The 15,047-nt window shown below is 35.8% G+C and overlaps 6 protein-coding genes across 12 annotated transcripts; 4 read left to right on the top strand and 2 right to left on the bottom strand.

Annotated features, from left to right (window-relative positions):
• Positions 1-47: 47 nt before the first annotated feature.
• LOC116430727 (uncharacterized) lies at positions 48-1,926 on the bottom strand. Its single transcript, XM_076364643.1, has 5 exons — positions 1,769-1,926; positions 1,338-1,609; positions 1,112-1,265; positions 858-1,037; positions 48-770 (listed from the first exon to the last, which is right to left on the bottom strand). The coding sequence occupies exons 1-5, from the start codon at positions 1,924-1,926 to the stop codon at positions 389-391; spliced, it is 1,146 nt and encodes a 381-aa protein (XP_076220758.1). The 3' UTR covers positions 48-388.
• Positions 1,791-6,215, top strand: LOC143174225 (protein sel-1 homolog 1-like). 2 transcript variants are annotated; one of them, XM_076364629.1, is made up of 8 exons: positions 1,791-1,939; positions 2,595-2,926; positions 3,411-3,898; positions 3,971-4,218; positions 4,315-4,794; positions 4,883-5,111; positions 5,178-5,584; positions 5,657-6,215. In XM_076364629.1, the coding sequence occupies exons 3-8, from the start codon at positions 3,454-3,456 to the stop codon at positions 6,071-6,073; spliced, it is 2,226 nt and encodes a 741-aa protein (XP_076220744.1). In that variant the 5' UTR covers positions 1,791-1,939; positions 2,595-2,926; positions 3,411-3,453; the 3' UTR covers positions 6,074-6,215. The 2 variants fall into 2 exon arrangements, with proteins under 2 accessions (XP_076220744.1, XP_076220745.1); XM_076364630.1 differs by lacking the exon at positions 1,791-1,939 and adding an exon at positions 2,429-2,446.
• A 154-nt stretch (positions 6,216-6,369) lies between these two features.
• On the top strand, positions 6,370-9,379 carry LOC116430710 (cilia- and flagella-associated protein 157). Of its 2 annotated transcripts, none has more exons than XR_004235756.2 (7): positions 6,370-6,873; positions 7,067-7,338; positions 7,572-7,725; positions 7,780-8,068; positions 8,132-8,392; positions 8,546-8,753; positions 8,951-9,099. XR_004235756.2 is itself a non-coding variant. In XM_031985195.2 (7 exons), the coding sequence occupies exons 1-7, from the start codon at positions 6,749-6,751 to the stop codon at positions 9,158-9,160; spliced, it is 1,437 nt and encodes a 478-aa protein (XP_031841055.1). In that variant the 5' UTR covers positions 6,370-6,748; the 3' UTR covers positions 9,161-9,379. The 2 variants fall into 2 exon arrangements, 1 of the variants encoding a protein (XP_031841055.1); XM_031985195.2 differs by having other exon boundaries at positions 8,546-8,671; positions 8,951-9,379.
• On the top strand, positions 9,230-11,497 carry LOC116430713 (Apoptosis and caspase activation inhibitor). Of its 5 annotated transcripts, none has more exons than XR_012998007.1 (6): positions 9,230-9,379; positions 9,489-9,774; positions 9,879-10,107; positions 10,193-10,281; positions 10,359-10,752; positions 10,835-11,302. XR_012998007.1 is itself a non-coding variant. In XM_076364641.1 (6 exons), exons 1-4 carry the CDS (start codon positions 9,354-9,356, stop codon positions 10,273-10,275), a joined length of 624 nt encoding a protein of 207 aa, XP_076220756.1. In that variant the 5' UTR covers positions 9,230-9,353; the 3' UTR covers positions 10,276-10,281; positions 10,359-10,395; positions 10,835-11,302. The 5 variants fall into 5 exon arrangements, 3 of the variants coding, with proteins under 3 accessions (XP_076220756.1, XP_076220757.1, XP_076220755.1); XM_076364641.1 differs by having other exon boundaries at positions 10,359-10,395; XR_012998006.1 differs by having other exon boundaries at positions 10,193-10,752.
• Positions 10,342-11,067, bottom strand: LOC143174268 (mitochondrial 2-oxodicarboxylate carrier-like; the record flags this gene model as incomplete). The annotated part of the gene is given in 3 exon segments (XM_076364957.1): positions 10,342-10,492; positions 10,600-10,745; positions 10,858-11,067. Coding segments are annotated over 3 exon segments (474 nt in total), but the record flags the coding sequence as incomplete, so codon positions are not given.
• Positions 11,498-12,168: 671 nt separating the features above from the next.
• On the top strand, positions 12,169-14,930 carry LOC116434623 (HMG-coA reductase degradation 3). The gene is made up of 6 exons (XM_076364631.1): positions 12,169-12,613; positions 12,686-12,933; positions 13,030-13,509; positions 13,598-13,826; positions 13,893-14,299; positions 14,372-14,930. The coding sequence occupies exons 1-6, from the start codon at positions 12,169-12,171 to the stop codon at positions 14,786-14,788; spliced, it is 2,226 nt and encodes a 741-aa protein (XP_076220746.1). The 3' UTR covers positions 14,789-14,930.
• Positions 14,931-15,047: the final 117 nt, after the last annotated feature.

Genomic DNA, 15,047 nt, shown 5'->3' with positions numbered 1-15,047 from the left:
ACAACTGGATAAAATTATTTACTTTATCTAAGATTGCTCTGCTCATCAATGCTGTCTCTTCAGTGGCACTCGATATCTCAAAATTAATATCTTCTGGAATATCTTTCAAATCTTCTACGTGGCAATCTATTTCTCGTGGAATGCTTTCAACCCTTAATTCGTGTACATTTAATTCTCAGACTATTTTTTTAATATAGGTGCTATCTATATACTATAGAATTTTACTTACGAATTAACAGTATTACACTGAAGTCTTAATTGCCCTTTAAAAAGTTTATCTTGGAAAATTAGAAGCAATTTTGAATAACTTAATTCAGTTGCAGGACACTATCAAATATTAATTTACGTTATTCGAAGCTAAACTTGAATTTAATTTCAACGTTTCTATTTAAAATACCTTGAGCAAGCATATTACAATGTACTTCACATCATAAAGTGTTTCTATAACTGCTTTTATTTTACATTCTACCTTCCTCTGTAAATACTTGGCAATACCTATTTTCGTCTTCTCTTTATGAAATAAAGTTTGCATCGACGATAAAAGGAACTTCACATTCTGTTCCTCTATTCTGGCATTTTCAACTGCTAGCCATTGTCTTTCTTCCGCTGTAGACTCCGGGATATTAATAATAGACAAACACTTTTTCATTTTATCAAATTTTCGTTGTAAAGCTTTCAGCACCCGATTATATATTTTTAAAGTTACCATATTATGTTTTGTACTTGAACGTTGCGCAACAATAGTTTTTCTATGGCTCTCAAATATATTTCTACAAGATATAATTTTAGTAATATAAATGAATTGTTAAATAAATCGTTGCGAGTCAAAGAAAATGGAACAGAAAATAAAACTTTACTGGCAATCAATTGCAACATTTCTTTTAGTCGAAACTTCTTTAGACAATTGCAATAAATTTTTCTGTAACATTATATTCTCCTGCATTAATCTTTTATTAGGGAAACTCATAAATTTGTTGGTTTCAATTTGAAAATGTGCTGCCAAATCAAGAAGGTAATTATACAGTTCAATCTTGAGCCTAAAGAAAAAACATTTAAAAATTTATTTATGAATGAAATCAAATTTTCCTCCTGGAATAAAATAATGTAATACATTTCTTTATCAAATTCAAATTTTCGCCTAATCCCTTCAGTTGTTTCTTTCAATTCTTTCTCATACTTTATCATACGTTCCTTATTTCCTTCGAGTTTTTCTTGCAAAATGTTCTGAACTTTTTTAAAATTTTCCAAACTATTAATTTTTGCACCTAAAATAAAGCTTATTGTTCAATAAGAAGTAGCTGGAAGAAGCTGGATAAAAATAAAGAGTCCATTATCACTTAATATTTTAATTTGATAAACCAGTTCTATCTTCTTCTTCGTATATCTTTCTTTAAACAGTTTTATGTTATCTCGATGAGTTTCTTTCACCTGCGTGCGATCCTTTTCTATTTTATTAATATTATTTTTTAAATTTTCGATTCTACTATTCTGCGTGTTGACTTGTTTAGTTAAGGTTGCAATTTCATCAGCTGTTTCTGCGTCCAGTGTAATTACAAGTTCATCTGTATTTTCAATTTCTTTTAATAATTTCTCATTTCGATCTTTTAACCTGAACATTTTTTACGTGTTTAATTAAAATCTTAAATTTCTATCAACTTTATACTACATTTACAACATGTACGGATTTATATGTAAACAAAGCGAAGAAGAACATATAGTTCTAAGGATTGTTATTAATAATCAAGTAGAAAATAATTTTATTTTTAACCTGTTTATTCTATTATCAATATCTGCGATACGAATATTGTAGAACGTTCTTTGCGTATTAATTATTGTCGGTTTGTTAATTGCCTGTTCATATTCGTACGATTGCAATTTCATCGGCAAGGATATATTTCTTTTGTCCTTGCCTTGTAGGTCCACCATTTTCTATAAAACGGTAAATACCTTAAAAATCTTCAAAACGATTGAATTACGTATATATTTTAATTACTTAACGCGAAAAACAGTACAATAAACAATTATTTATGTTAATATCGACTCCTTTTCGATATGAACATTGCAACAAGTACAAAAAATATGCTACGTTATTCTAATAATTCACAATATTCAGAATTTTATGCTGCAGGTTATATAAAATTATTAATGGAAATCCAATATATTATTGTTGTTATTATTATTATTATTGATAATAATGAAATGTTTAATTCAGAATTTTAATGCGTCATGAATTGTAATCGTGTCTCGAGGCGTTGATGACTCGGTTATCAAAAATCTTGTATCCTGCTCGCATGTAACAAATAAAAAATTTGTTATAATTGTAATTTAATAGATGAAATAAATTCTATTTGATTATTACATATTTTCTTCGCGTTTAGCAGAATTAGAAATATATCGCTGGAAACTTTCACGAACATCGTGAGCGAATCGTATTGGTTATATGAAGGTTAGGTTTGCGTCCGAAGGATCAGATTATATGTTTGCGTCTGTAGAAATGATTAAGCATTATCAGTAGCAAGATTGTGTTCTACTATGTTTGAGATTTTATATTTACATTTAACGGAATAAATGACTGATATTTCTATGATTTGCAGCTAACTTCAATTATTCAGCACGCAAAACGTGCGAACGGTAAAATTTTCAAAAACAAACATTCGTGAAACAGCTGATTCGTTGATAGTTAAGAGTGTAATGTTCCTGTACGTTCAATAATCGTAAGGGATCGTGAAACAATGCCCTGTAATATGTAGAAACCAATATTGTTCGCGACAATGACGAGAAATCATTAAGGTGATAACCGAAGATGTTCGTTGACGTGTCTCAATGACGTAACGTTGTCTTTCTACGACGACGAAACTTTAAATACTCGAGAAACATACCGCAAAATGAATTCGACAAGGTTCTTGTCAAGCTGTTCGAACTAAAGGTGAGAAAACAAATAATTTTACACGTTAGAATAACCCGTCTTCCATTCTGATTTAATGCGCGTATAAATTTAGGTTAGAGGACACACGCACAATTAATATTTTTGAAATTACTGTGTACAAACTTCGTACGTCAAATATATTTTGCAGATTGAAGTTCCTCTGCTGATACATAGATAAAATCAAAATTTTAATTCGTACAACGAGAAAATTCATTGCTTAAAATGTTTAAATATTTAATTTGCAGTAGATCTCTGTTTACCAATAAATTACGTAGTTCGTTTTTGTGGAAATCTGTCGCTTCAAAAACAGATTTAAATTCAAAGATTAATTTTCTACGAAGAACGACGAATTTATTTCATTGAATGTGCCGATGAAAATGTTTCGGTGAAATATTTTGATGATTTTTTAAAACGTTTAAAATATTCGTGTAATATTTTAAGAAGGTGATGTTACAAATACTAAGAATTATTTTCATTTGTTAAGGACAATTCATCAGCAGAAGTAGGAAAACAATTAAATCAACAAAATGAAGCTACGAAAGGAGTTACTGTTTCTCCTGCTTGTTATGTCTGTTGCATCAGAATCAGAAGTTCCTAAAAAACAGTCGGAAACTTCTGACGAAGAAGCTGAAGAGGATGTTAGTTTAGAAGAGTATGAATTTGAACAATTGCGTGAATTAGAGGCTTTACATAATACTATTCTAAAGATGGTACCATCTAATGAACCATATCTTACCGAGAAGATTACAAAAAAAAAAGAAGAGGTAGATAGCGAACCAAAAAGTAAGGAAGAAGGTTCTACAATGACGAACGTTTGGATGAAGGCGATGATGGCACACATTAAAAATATAGATTTATCAAATATTAATTTTAAACTGGAGAAAGAAGACACAGAGACATGGACTGAAGAAGAGCAACTCGAGCCTTTGAGCGAAGAGACACAGGAACCACTTTCTCCGATGCAACAAGAAGGTATTCTTATTAAAGTTGTAAAATAAAGTGTTTAAAATACGTGACTCTAATGCTCTGTAATGTCACTTTCAGCGGAGCAAATATTTAAGAAAGCACAGCGTCTCTTAAATGCCACACGCTCTAATAAAAATGTAGCTTACGAATTACTAGCAAACGCAGCAATACTTGGTCATCGTGAAGCCAAATCTATGTTGGCATGGGCTCCATTGCTAGGAATGCAGTTTGGTCCGACTTCCTTCTGGACGTTTAGTCAGCATATTTCGGCTGCTTATCAAACATTCAAAGAACTTGCTGAAACTGGATTACCTTCTGCTCATATGGTAAATGAACCATTAATAATTCGGATATAAGATGAAAAAGATTGAAGTTGTGGCCAATGTTTAATTGAAATTGTTGATGTACGACATCTCCTTTAGGGCATGGGATTTTTATATGCAACAGGATTGGGTGGAGTAAACGCCTCGCAAGCTAAAGCACTTTTGCATTATACAGCTGCAGCTCTTGGTGGAGATACACGTGCGCAAATGGCTCTCGGTTATCGTCATTGGGCTGGTATCACGACACCGGCGTCATGTGAAAAAGCTTTAGACTATTATCGTAAGGTGGCTGGCAAGGTCGCAGAGGAAGTTTCTTTCAGCGGAGGACCAGTGATCCAACGAGTTCGACTTATGGATGAACAAGAGAATCCCGGATACAATTCGGGGATTTTTGATCAAGACTTAATAGAATATTACCAATTGCTAGCAAAGAAAGGAGATATAGAAGCTCAAGTTGCATTAGGACAGTTATATTATCAGGGTGCTAGAGGCGTCCCATTGGATCAACGGAGAGCGATGCATTATTTTCTGCACGCTGCCGATGCTGGACATTCTATCGCAATGGCTTATTTGGGAAAGGTAATAATATCATTCGACTGTTACGCATCCTCGGATTAATCGATCGTAATGCGAATATCAGATTCGGTGAGACGATTCGAAATTTCAGATTTACTTAGAGGGCAGTGACATAGTGCAACAAGATAATAAAACGGCATACGAATACTTCAAAAAAGCCGCTGACCTCGGAAATCCTGTTGGACAAAGTGGCGTAGGTCTCATGTATCTCTACGGGCGAGGGGTCGAAAGAGACACCAAGAAGGCTCTTCAGTATTTCAAGCAAGCTGCCGAACAGGGATGGGTTGACGGGCAGCTTCAGCTTGGCAATATGTATTTCAGTAAGTGTCATTTATTTTCGCGACAATTACATTGTCGTTTCAAACAATCGAATTCCATTTAAACAGGTGGAACAGGCGTGAAACCTGATTACAAATTAGCCACCATGTACTACGGTTTGGCCAGTCGGTCCGGCCATGTCTTGGCACTTTACAACCTAGCCCAGATGCATGCTACTGGCATAGGCATGGCGCGAAGCTGCCCGACGGCGGTCGAACTTCTAAAGAAAGTCGCCGAACGAGGGAAATGGAGCGACCAGTTGATGGTTGCTCACACGGATTACAGAAAAGGCAGAATCAACGAGGCGTTCGCCAATTACGCTCTTCTCGCGGAAATGGGTTACGAAGTTGCGCAGAGTAACGCTGCCTTTATACTGGACAAGGGGGAGACTACGATACTGACAGAAGAAGAAGGTTTGGTCAGAGCACTTGCTCTGTGGTCTAGAGCCGCCGCGCAGGGATACTCTGCTGCTCAGGTATTTTTCGAATTTTACTGGAACATTCGATTGCTCTTCGACTGTGTCGATCATTGAACCTAATGCTACCAGGTGAAACTGGGAGACGCTCATTATTACGGCAGAGGGACGGAAGTCGATTACGAGGCTGCGGCTAGTCACTACCGACTAGCTCCCGAGACAGCTCAAGCGATATTTAATCTTGGATACATGTACGAACGCGGCTTAGGCTTGGCGAGAGACCGATACTTGGCCAAACGGTGTTACGATCTTGCTGCGGAGGCCAGCCCGGACGCGAAAATTCCCGTCGCGTTGGCGCTCATTAAGCTCTCCTTCCTTTTCGGTTTAGATTATCTGCAGGAATTTAGTCTTGTCGATCATCTGAATAAATGGGACCAGCTCTTCGGCCAGAACTGGGACTTGTTTCTCATAGGACTACTGACTGGCATGCTCAGCATAATTATTTACTTCCGCAGGCCGCAGCCACCACATCTGCCTGGAATTAATTAATTAATTTATTGATTAATCGATTAATTAATTAATTCTTTACTATTCCTTTTTTGTTTCCAGTCCCTTTCTTTTTCTTTTTTTTTAGACGAAGTCAAATTTGTTACTGATGGTTCGTAAATACACGCACGTGCGTGCATACCAACACGTTGTTTTCATTGAACCACCTCATTCGCACGAAATCGTTACGAATTTTAAGGGAACTCTGTACTTCTAAGATCTTACTTCGGTTTGCGAGAGTGTGCTGATCCGTGTGTGTGAGTAATTTGTATTTATTTGACAGTGCGTTAGGCTTTTAAGTTTCCAGTGTACGTGTATAATTCGTTTGAAACAAAAATATATATACATACATGTAACGTATGAATTGAGTGTAGACGCAAGAGAGCTGCGTCCAGTTCCGGCAAATTTGAAGCTTATAAATGTGTCAGGATTTCTCATATACGATATTAATTCGATTTCAATGCGACAGTCAAGGGATCAAATTGTAGTCGCTGAAAGTTTCGAATTGACATGTTCAAGAGTCCGTTCAATTTTATTCGCATAAATTACACTTCTTTTCGGTCGCCATGGAATTATAAATTATTGATCTAACGAAGATCGCGTACACGTTGGTTCCCGGCACGCCAGGCAGCAATTCGAATTCGTCGTGTAATGATCTTTCGAATGTAGTCGACGAAAATGTTGAAAGCCAAGAGGAAGAAACGCAAGGGCGGTAAGAAAAAGGCGAAAAAGAAATGTATGGATGAAAGGGAGACTGTATCCTACGAACAAGAGATTTTGGACAACAACAGGCAATTGGCGCGGTAAATATATGTATAATGCTGGAATTAATCCGGTCGACCAATACAGATTTCTACCACCGATATACGAATCTAGTCGTGTTAAGTTTTCTTTAAATTTAACATGCTTTTATCGTTTATAGTATCTAGGAATATAAAAAGAACATACAACCATTAATATGACAGTCTAAATAAATGATGGTTCTTTGAAAGCCAGGCTGAGAACTCGAAACGAAGAATTAGAGTTAGAAGCGAAGCAAGTGAAAGACAAGTTTCGACAACTAGAAGAGGATCGGTCAGATGTGATCGCTCATTTGAAAAGGAACTTGGAGGAGAGGATAGAGGAATCAAAGGAACTCGCTGAAAGACTTTCAGCCTTGGAAGAGTTGCGAAAGGAAGAACTGGCCGCGTACAAGAGAAAAGAAGAATCAATGGAACTCGAATACCGCACAATGGAGAATAACTTGAACGCTGAAGTTAAATTAATAAGTGAAGTCAAGTACATACTTCTGAATTTGCATTTAATTTTCATTTAAAACAAGTTTGTTTTCTACACTTTCGCTGCTTTCGTGCTACGTCGTTCATTTTGTTTCGTTAAAAAACATTGATTTTGTTAATGCGTTAAGTTGAAATTTCCTTAAGAATATAATTTCATTTGGGAGAACTATTGGAAATGGTTGATGTTCGTTTATTTACTTATATACAATGGTGTTTTCAATTAGCCGGTAAACTAAATGCTCTGGAAGATTGGCGAATAGCGCGGCAAGATCTAATGCAGAAGTTCGAGGTTCAAGAGAAAGAAATTATAGACCAAGAGAAGAGGCACCAGAACGAGCTTTATGAAGCGGAGAAATCACTGGTCATTGGAAAAGCAATGTACGCATATTTTTTGAAAATTAAAATATTTTCCTTCTATTTATAATTCAATAGGATGAAGAAAGAAATGGAGGAACATCTGAAGACATTAGCTGTATCTCTTCGCAAAGCAACTAATTTACGAGTAGCAGAGGCCACGAATCGCGCGATCAGGGAAAACGTGGCACTGAATTTAGAACTTGATGATCTAGTGAAAACTTGCAAAGAACTTGAGATCACCAGCAGGGACAGCAAAGAAAAGGAGCGTACACTGAAATTGCAGTGTGAATTGTTCGAAACGGAATCAAAAGTAACTTTAAATATGGCGATTAAACAAAGAGACGCTATTCACAAATTGTCAAATGTAAGATTTTCATTTAATTTTTTTATTGCTGTTTGAAAATATGAAAATATTTAAATATCATAGGACTTTCAATCAATGTTATGGTATTATGGGAAAGCTGAGAGAGACAATGCTAGAATTGCTGTGTATGAATCAACTATTGAGAATTACAAAAAAAATAGTGAAATGATGGAACAGAAAATTGATTTTCTGAAAAAATGTATATCGAAAGCGAGGATCGATAGAGAACAATTATTGTCGCAAGTTTGTGAAAAAGATGAAAAATTGAAGATGCTTAAAGATCTTTTGCACCGCGTAAGAAGTTGCATTTTGAAGGCTTTAGAGGTGAACGGTTTTTAAACAGATTAATCTGTAATTTCTATACTTGTCTGCCATGTACATGTTAAAGTTCTTTTGAACACAAGTATATAACAGACTCATTTGTTATGGTTTATAAGGAATCATATTCTTTGTAACAAATTTATTTTATTTTCACAGCTCAAAGGAGACATTTCAAGTAAAGATTATTGTGCCTCCCAACTAAAACAGCAGTTTCTTCAGTGCCTGTGGGAAATACTGGAAAGCAATAACATGATCAACATTGTAGAGTATTCTGCGTCACAGGTATATTAGTAGATAAAAGTAAAACGTAATAGTTTAAATTTTGAAACGTTACTTCAGCAGGAATTTATTTCCTCTGATAAAGGTTAATACTTTATAAAGATCTTGTATTGGTGATCTTCTCATTGTTCTCAATTTAAAAAAGAAAATAAGAACAAGTGTCAATCAACCAAAATTGGTTTGAGTTGGAGTTTCACGAAATTACAAGGGGAATCTTGTATTGTTTTATTTGATTAATATAGGTTATTATCTATATATTACATGTACGTATACGTTTTATAGATTGAAAATATCACGTGTCATTACTCGGAAGGTGATCTGGGCCTTATCGAACCACTGAAAACTTGCAAATGTGAAAACGAAGAGAGAGGAGATACGGTTAAATGCAGTGTAAAACCGCAGTCTATGGATTGTTTAGTGGAGAAGCGACTATCTTCTTCAGATAGTGATATCAGTTCCAGTATTCAATCGCCGAAAGAATCAATATCCTAATTGAAATTATAATTTCTAATTATTCTTGTTATCTTTTTCGTTACACATAGTCAAATATACTGTATAAATATTTTTTACGTTAGGGAAATATTAGGTTATCTCTGCGGGACAATTCATTGTTAGTGTGTTTCGTACCGTACAGGTTAGGAACAGTTGGCTTTTAAATTATTAATAGTAGGAAGAAATAAACAAAATGCCTCCAAAAAAAAGTCAGGCGAGGTTAGTGAAGTTTTTGTCTAATATTTAATTATCACTTTTTTTTCGTTACTTTTTTATAAAATGAAATAATAACATAAATGTTTTAATAATTATAATAATATAAAATTAGAAAGAAAAAGTTGAAAGAGAAGGAAAAGAAAGAAGATACGAGGGAAGCAGAGTACCTAGATGATATCATCATAGATGAACAAAAGAATGTTGCAAAAGATTTTGATTTCCTTATGAATGCTCCAGTTTCTGAAGACAATTATTTTATTCCACAATCAGAAAAAAGTTGGACCATCGATACTTCTAAATATTCCGAGTACTTTACACTTGATTTGAAAATTTTATCAGCGGCGATCGAGTCGATTCCATTCAATGAAAATGTTAATATAAACACTAAGTATTTTACTGTAAGTTCAATAACTCTTAAGTACTATTTTCTTTAAACTTATTAATTCTGTTCAAAGAAGTTTATAATGTTCATAATAAAAACTGTTACTGTTTATAATTCTAGAATGATCAGTTAACAAACATTTTTAATATAGCCGAACAGGGTGAACAAAAATATAATGAGATTCTAAATAATTTAGGAATGGATGTTTTAAATAATACAAAAAGTGTAGAAAGAAGTCAGGATTCTGTGGATGATACAGCTGAAGATTTAGACTTTTTATTATTGCTTAAAGAACCTGTGGATGAATATTTAATAACAGTGAAATCTTTACCTACATCTTCTAATGCTGGTACAGACATAAAAAAAAATTTAATAGAATAATATCCAGATGATGATTTTTGTATGCTCATTAATTCAGTGAGTATCTTTTACAGATACAAAGAAAGTAACTAAATCTGGTACATCTGTAAAATCTATAGATCTGGAGAAATGGTTGGATACTATATTAGATGATTAAGTAAAGGTATTATTACATCTTTTTTGAAAATCATAACAATATGTTGCTAATGATAATAAATGCATATAATGAATCTATGTTAGCCTAGAATTGCCGTTACTAAGAAAATGTCATAGTAAGGTATGATTTCATATGTTCATAAACTATAAGCATAATAGCACCACCTGGCCCTAATCGCAAAATCTTTGGTACCAATCCTTTATATAAGGCTTTAAATCTGAAATATAAATATTCATTAGAAATATATCAAAAAACAAAAATTAATTAAAGTATCGTTAAGATAAAGCAAAGAAATAGGATTAAAGTTTTTGTATCATGTCTTACCCTTCTCTTTGATAAACTATAACAATTGTGTGTAGGGTTCCTCTGTATTGAACTTCACCTTGAGGTCCTTGTATACGACTTTTAGCAACATCGAATGGTATATTCATACAGGATGCCAGTGTTCCTGACATAAAACCTATGAAAAACTAAAAAGTTGACTAAATTAATATTAACTTTAAAAAATCTAGTACTTAACATTTAATTCAAACATTGTAACTTTTTTTGTTTTTCTCAGTGTGTAGCAGTAGCAAAGTATACCTTGAATGCCAGTTCTGGAATATAATCTTGCTGTATCTTCGTTCATGGAAGAAGAGTGTTATAAATGCCAAAGTAAAATGTATTAAAAATGCCATTTCGCATTATTGTGGCGGTTAAACCTCTGTTGAGGCCATTCAATCCAAATCCTTGCTGGGCCAGAATGCGTCGGGTCACAGCAAAAGTGGATGGACTGTCGATTCTACTATTTGATTATTACATATTTTCTTCGCGTTTAGCAGAATTAGAAATATATCGCTGGAAACTTTCACGAACATCGTGAGCGAATCGTATTGGTTATATGAAGGTTAGGTTTGCGTCCGAAGGATCAGATTATATGTTTGCGTCTGTAGAAATGATTAAGCATTATCAGTAGCAAGATTGTGTTCTACTATGTTTGAGATTTTATATTTACATTTAACGGAATAAATGACTGATATTTCTATGATTTGCAGCTAACTTCAATTATTCAGCACGCAAAACGTGCGAACGGTAAAATTTTCAAAAACAAACATTCGTGAAACAGCTGATTCGTTGATAGTTAAGAGTGTAATGTTCCTGTACGTTCAATAATCGTAAGGGATCGTGAAACAATGCCCTGTAATATGTAGAAACCAATATTGTTCGCGACAATGACGAGAAATCATTAAGGTGATAACCGAAGATGTTCATTGACGTGTCTCAATGACGTAACGTTGTCTTTCTACGACGACGAAACTTTAAATACTCGCGGAACATACCGCAAAATGAATTCGACAAGGTTCTTGTCAAGCTGTTCGAACTAAAGGTGTGAAAACAAATAATTTTACACGTTAGAATAACCCGTCTTCCATTCTGATTTAATGCGCTTATAAATTTAGGTTAGAGGACACACGCACAATTAATATTTTTGAAATTACTGTGTACAAACTTCGTACGTCAAATATATTTTGCAGATTGAAGTTCCTCTGCTGATACATAGATAAAATCAAAATTTTAATTCGTACAACGAGAAAATTCATTGCTTAAAATGTTTAAATATTTAATTTGCAGTAGATCTCTGTTTACCAATAAATTACGTAGTTCGTTTTTGTGGAAATCTGTCGCTTCAAAAACAGATTTAAATTCAAAGATTAATTTTCTACGAAGAACGACGAATTTATTACATTGAATGTGCCGATGAAAATGTTTCGGTGAAATATTTTGATGATTTTTTAAAACGTTTAAAATATTCGTGTAATATTTTAAGAAGGTGATGTTACAAATACTAAGAATTATTTTCATTTGTTAAGGACAATTCATCAGCAGAAGTAGGAAAACAATTAAATCAACAAAATGAAGCTACGAAAGGAGTTACTGTTTCTCCTGCTTGTTATGTCTGTTGCATCAGAATCAGAAGTTCCCAAAAAGCAGTCGGAAACTTCTGACGAAGAAGCTGAAGAGGATGTTAGTTTAGAAGAGTATGAATTTGAACAATTGCGTGAATTAGAGGCTTTACATAATACTATTCTAAAGATGGTACCATCTAATGAACCATATCTTACCGAGAAGATTACAAAAAAAAAAGAAGAGGTAGATAGCGAACCAAAAAGTAAGGAAGAAGGTTCTACAATGACAAACGTTTGGATGAAGGCGATGATGGCACACATTAAAAATATAGATTTATCAAATATTAATTTTAAACTGGAGAAAGAAGACACAGAGACATGGACTGAAGAAGAGCAACTCGAGCCTTTGAGCGAAGAGACACAGGAACCACTTTCTCCGATGCAACAAGAAGGTATTCTTATTAAAGTTGTAAAATAAAGTGTTTAAAATACGCGACTCTAATGCTCTGTAATGTCACTTTCAGCGGAGCAAATATTTAAGAAAGCACAGCGTCTCTTAAATGCCACACGCTCTAATAAAAATGTAGCTTACGAATTACTAGCAAACGCAGCAATACTTGGTCATCGTGAAGCCAAATCTATGTTGGCATGGGCTCCATTGCTAGGAATGCAGTTTGGTCCGACTTCCTTCTGGACGTTTAGTCAGCATATTTCGGCTGCTTATCAAACATTCAAAGAACTTGCTGAAACTGGATTACCTTCCGCTCATATGGTAAATGAACCATTAATAATTCGGATATAAGATGGAAAAGATTGAAGTTGTGGCCAATGTTTAATTGAAATTGTTGATGTACGACATCTCCTTTAGGGCATGGGATTTTTATATGCAACAGGATTGGGTGGAGTAAACGCCTCGCAAGCTAAAGCACTTTTGCATTATACAGCTGCAGCTCTTGGTGGAGATACACGTGCGCAAATGGCTCTCGGTTATCGTCATTGGGCTGGTATCACGACACCGGCGTCATGTGAAAAAGCTTTAGACTATTATCGTAAGGTGGCTGGCAAGGTCGCAGAGGAAGTTTCTTTCAGCGGAGAACCAGTGATCCAGCGAGTTCGACTTATGGATGAACAAGAGAATCCCGGATACAATTCGGGGATTTTTGATCAAGACTTAATAGAATATTACCAATTGCTAGCAAAGAAAGGAGATATAGAAGCTCAAGTTGCATTAGGACAGTTATATTATCAGGGTGCTAGAGGCGTCCCATTGAATCAACGGAGAGCGATGCATTATTTTCTGCACGCTGCCGATGCTGGACATTCTATCGCAATGGCTTATTTGGGAAAGGTAATAATATCATTCGACTGTTACGCATCCTCGGATTAGTCGATCGTAATGCGAATATCAGATTCGGTGAGACGTTTCGAAATTTCAGATTTACTTAGAGGGCAGTGACATAGTGCAACAAGATAATAAAACGGCATACGAATACTTCAAAAAAGCCGCTGACCTCGGAAATCCTGTTGGACAAAGTGGCGTAGGTCTCATGTATCTCTACGGGCGAGGGGTCGAAAGAGACACCAAGAAGGCTCTTCAGTATTTCAAGCAAGCTGCCGAACAGGGATGGGTTGACGGGCAGCTTCAGCTTGGCAATATGTATTTCAGTAAGTGTCATTTATTTTCGCGACAATTACATTGTCGTTTCAAACAATCGAATTCCATTTAAACAGGTGGAACAGGCGTGAAACCTGATTACAAATTAGCCACCATGTACTACGGTTTGGCCAGTCGGTCCGGCCATGTCTTGGCACTTTATAACCTAGCCCAGATGCATGCTACTGGCATAGGCATGGCGCGAAGCTGCCCGACGGCGGTCGAACTTCTAAAGAAAGTCGTCGAACGAGGGAAATGGAGCGACCAGTTGATGGTTGCTCACACGGATTACAGAAAAGGCAGAATCAACGAGGCGTTCGCCAATTACGCTCTTCTCGCGGAAATGGGTTACGAAGTTGCGCAGAGTAACGCTGCCTTTATACTGGACAAGGGGGAGACTACGATACTGACAGAAGAAGAAGGTTTGGTCAGAGCACTTGCTCTGTGGTCTAGAGCCGCCGCGCAGGGATACTCTGCTGCTCAGGTATTTTTCGAATTTTACTGGAACATTCGATTGCTCTTCGACTGTGTCGATCATTGAACCTAATGCTACCAGGTGAAACTGGGAGACGCTCATTATTACGGCAGAGGGACGGAAGTCGATTACGAGGCTGCGGCTAGTCACTACCGACTAGCTCCCGAGACAGCTCAAGCGATATTTAATCTTGGATACATGTACGAACGCGGCTTAGGCTTGGCGAGAGACCGATACTTGGCCAAACGGTGTTACGATCTTGCTGCGGAGGCCAGCCCGGACGCGAAAATTCCCGTCGCGTTGGCGCTCATTAAGCTCTCCTTCCTTTTCGGTTTAGATTATCTGCAGGAATTTAGTCTTGTCGATCATCTGAATAAATGGGACCAGCTCTTCGGCCAGAACTGGGACTTGTTTCTCATAGGACTACTGACTGGCATGCTCAGCATAATTATTTACTTCCGCAGGCCGCAGCCACCACATCTGCCTGGAATTAATTAATTAATTTATTGATTAATCGATTAATTAATTAATTCTTTACTATTCCTTTTTTGTTTCCAGTCCCTTTCTTTTTCTTTTTTTTTAGACGAAGTCAAATTTGTTACTGATGGTTCGTAAATACACGCACGTGCGTGCATACCAACACGTTGTTTTCATTGAACCACCTCATTCGCACGAAATCGTTACGAATTTTAAGGGAACTCTGTACTTCTAAGATCTTACTTCGGTTTGCGAGAGTGTGCTGATCCGTGTGTGTGAG

Source organism: Nomia melanderi, chromosome 2 (assembly GCF_051020985.1).
Source record: "Nomia melanderi isolate GNS246 chromosome 2, iyNomMela1, whole genome shotgun sequence".
Taxonomy (NCBI): domain Eukaryota; kingdom Metazoa; phylum Arthropoda; class Insecta; order Hymenoptera; family Halictidae; genus Nomia; species Nomia melanderi.
This window is presented reverse-complemented; position numbering and strand designations above follow the sequence as displayed.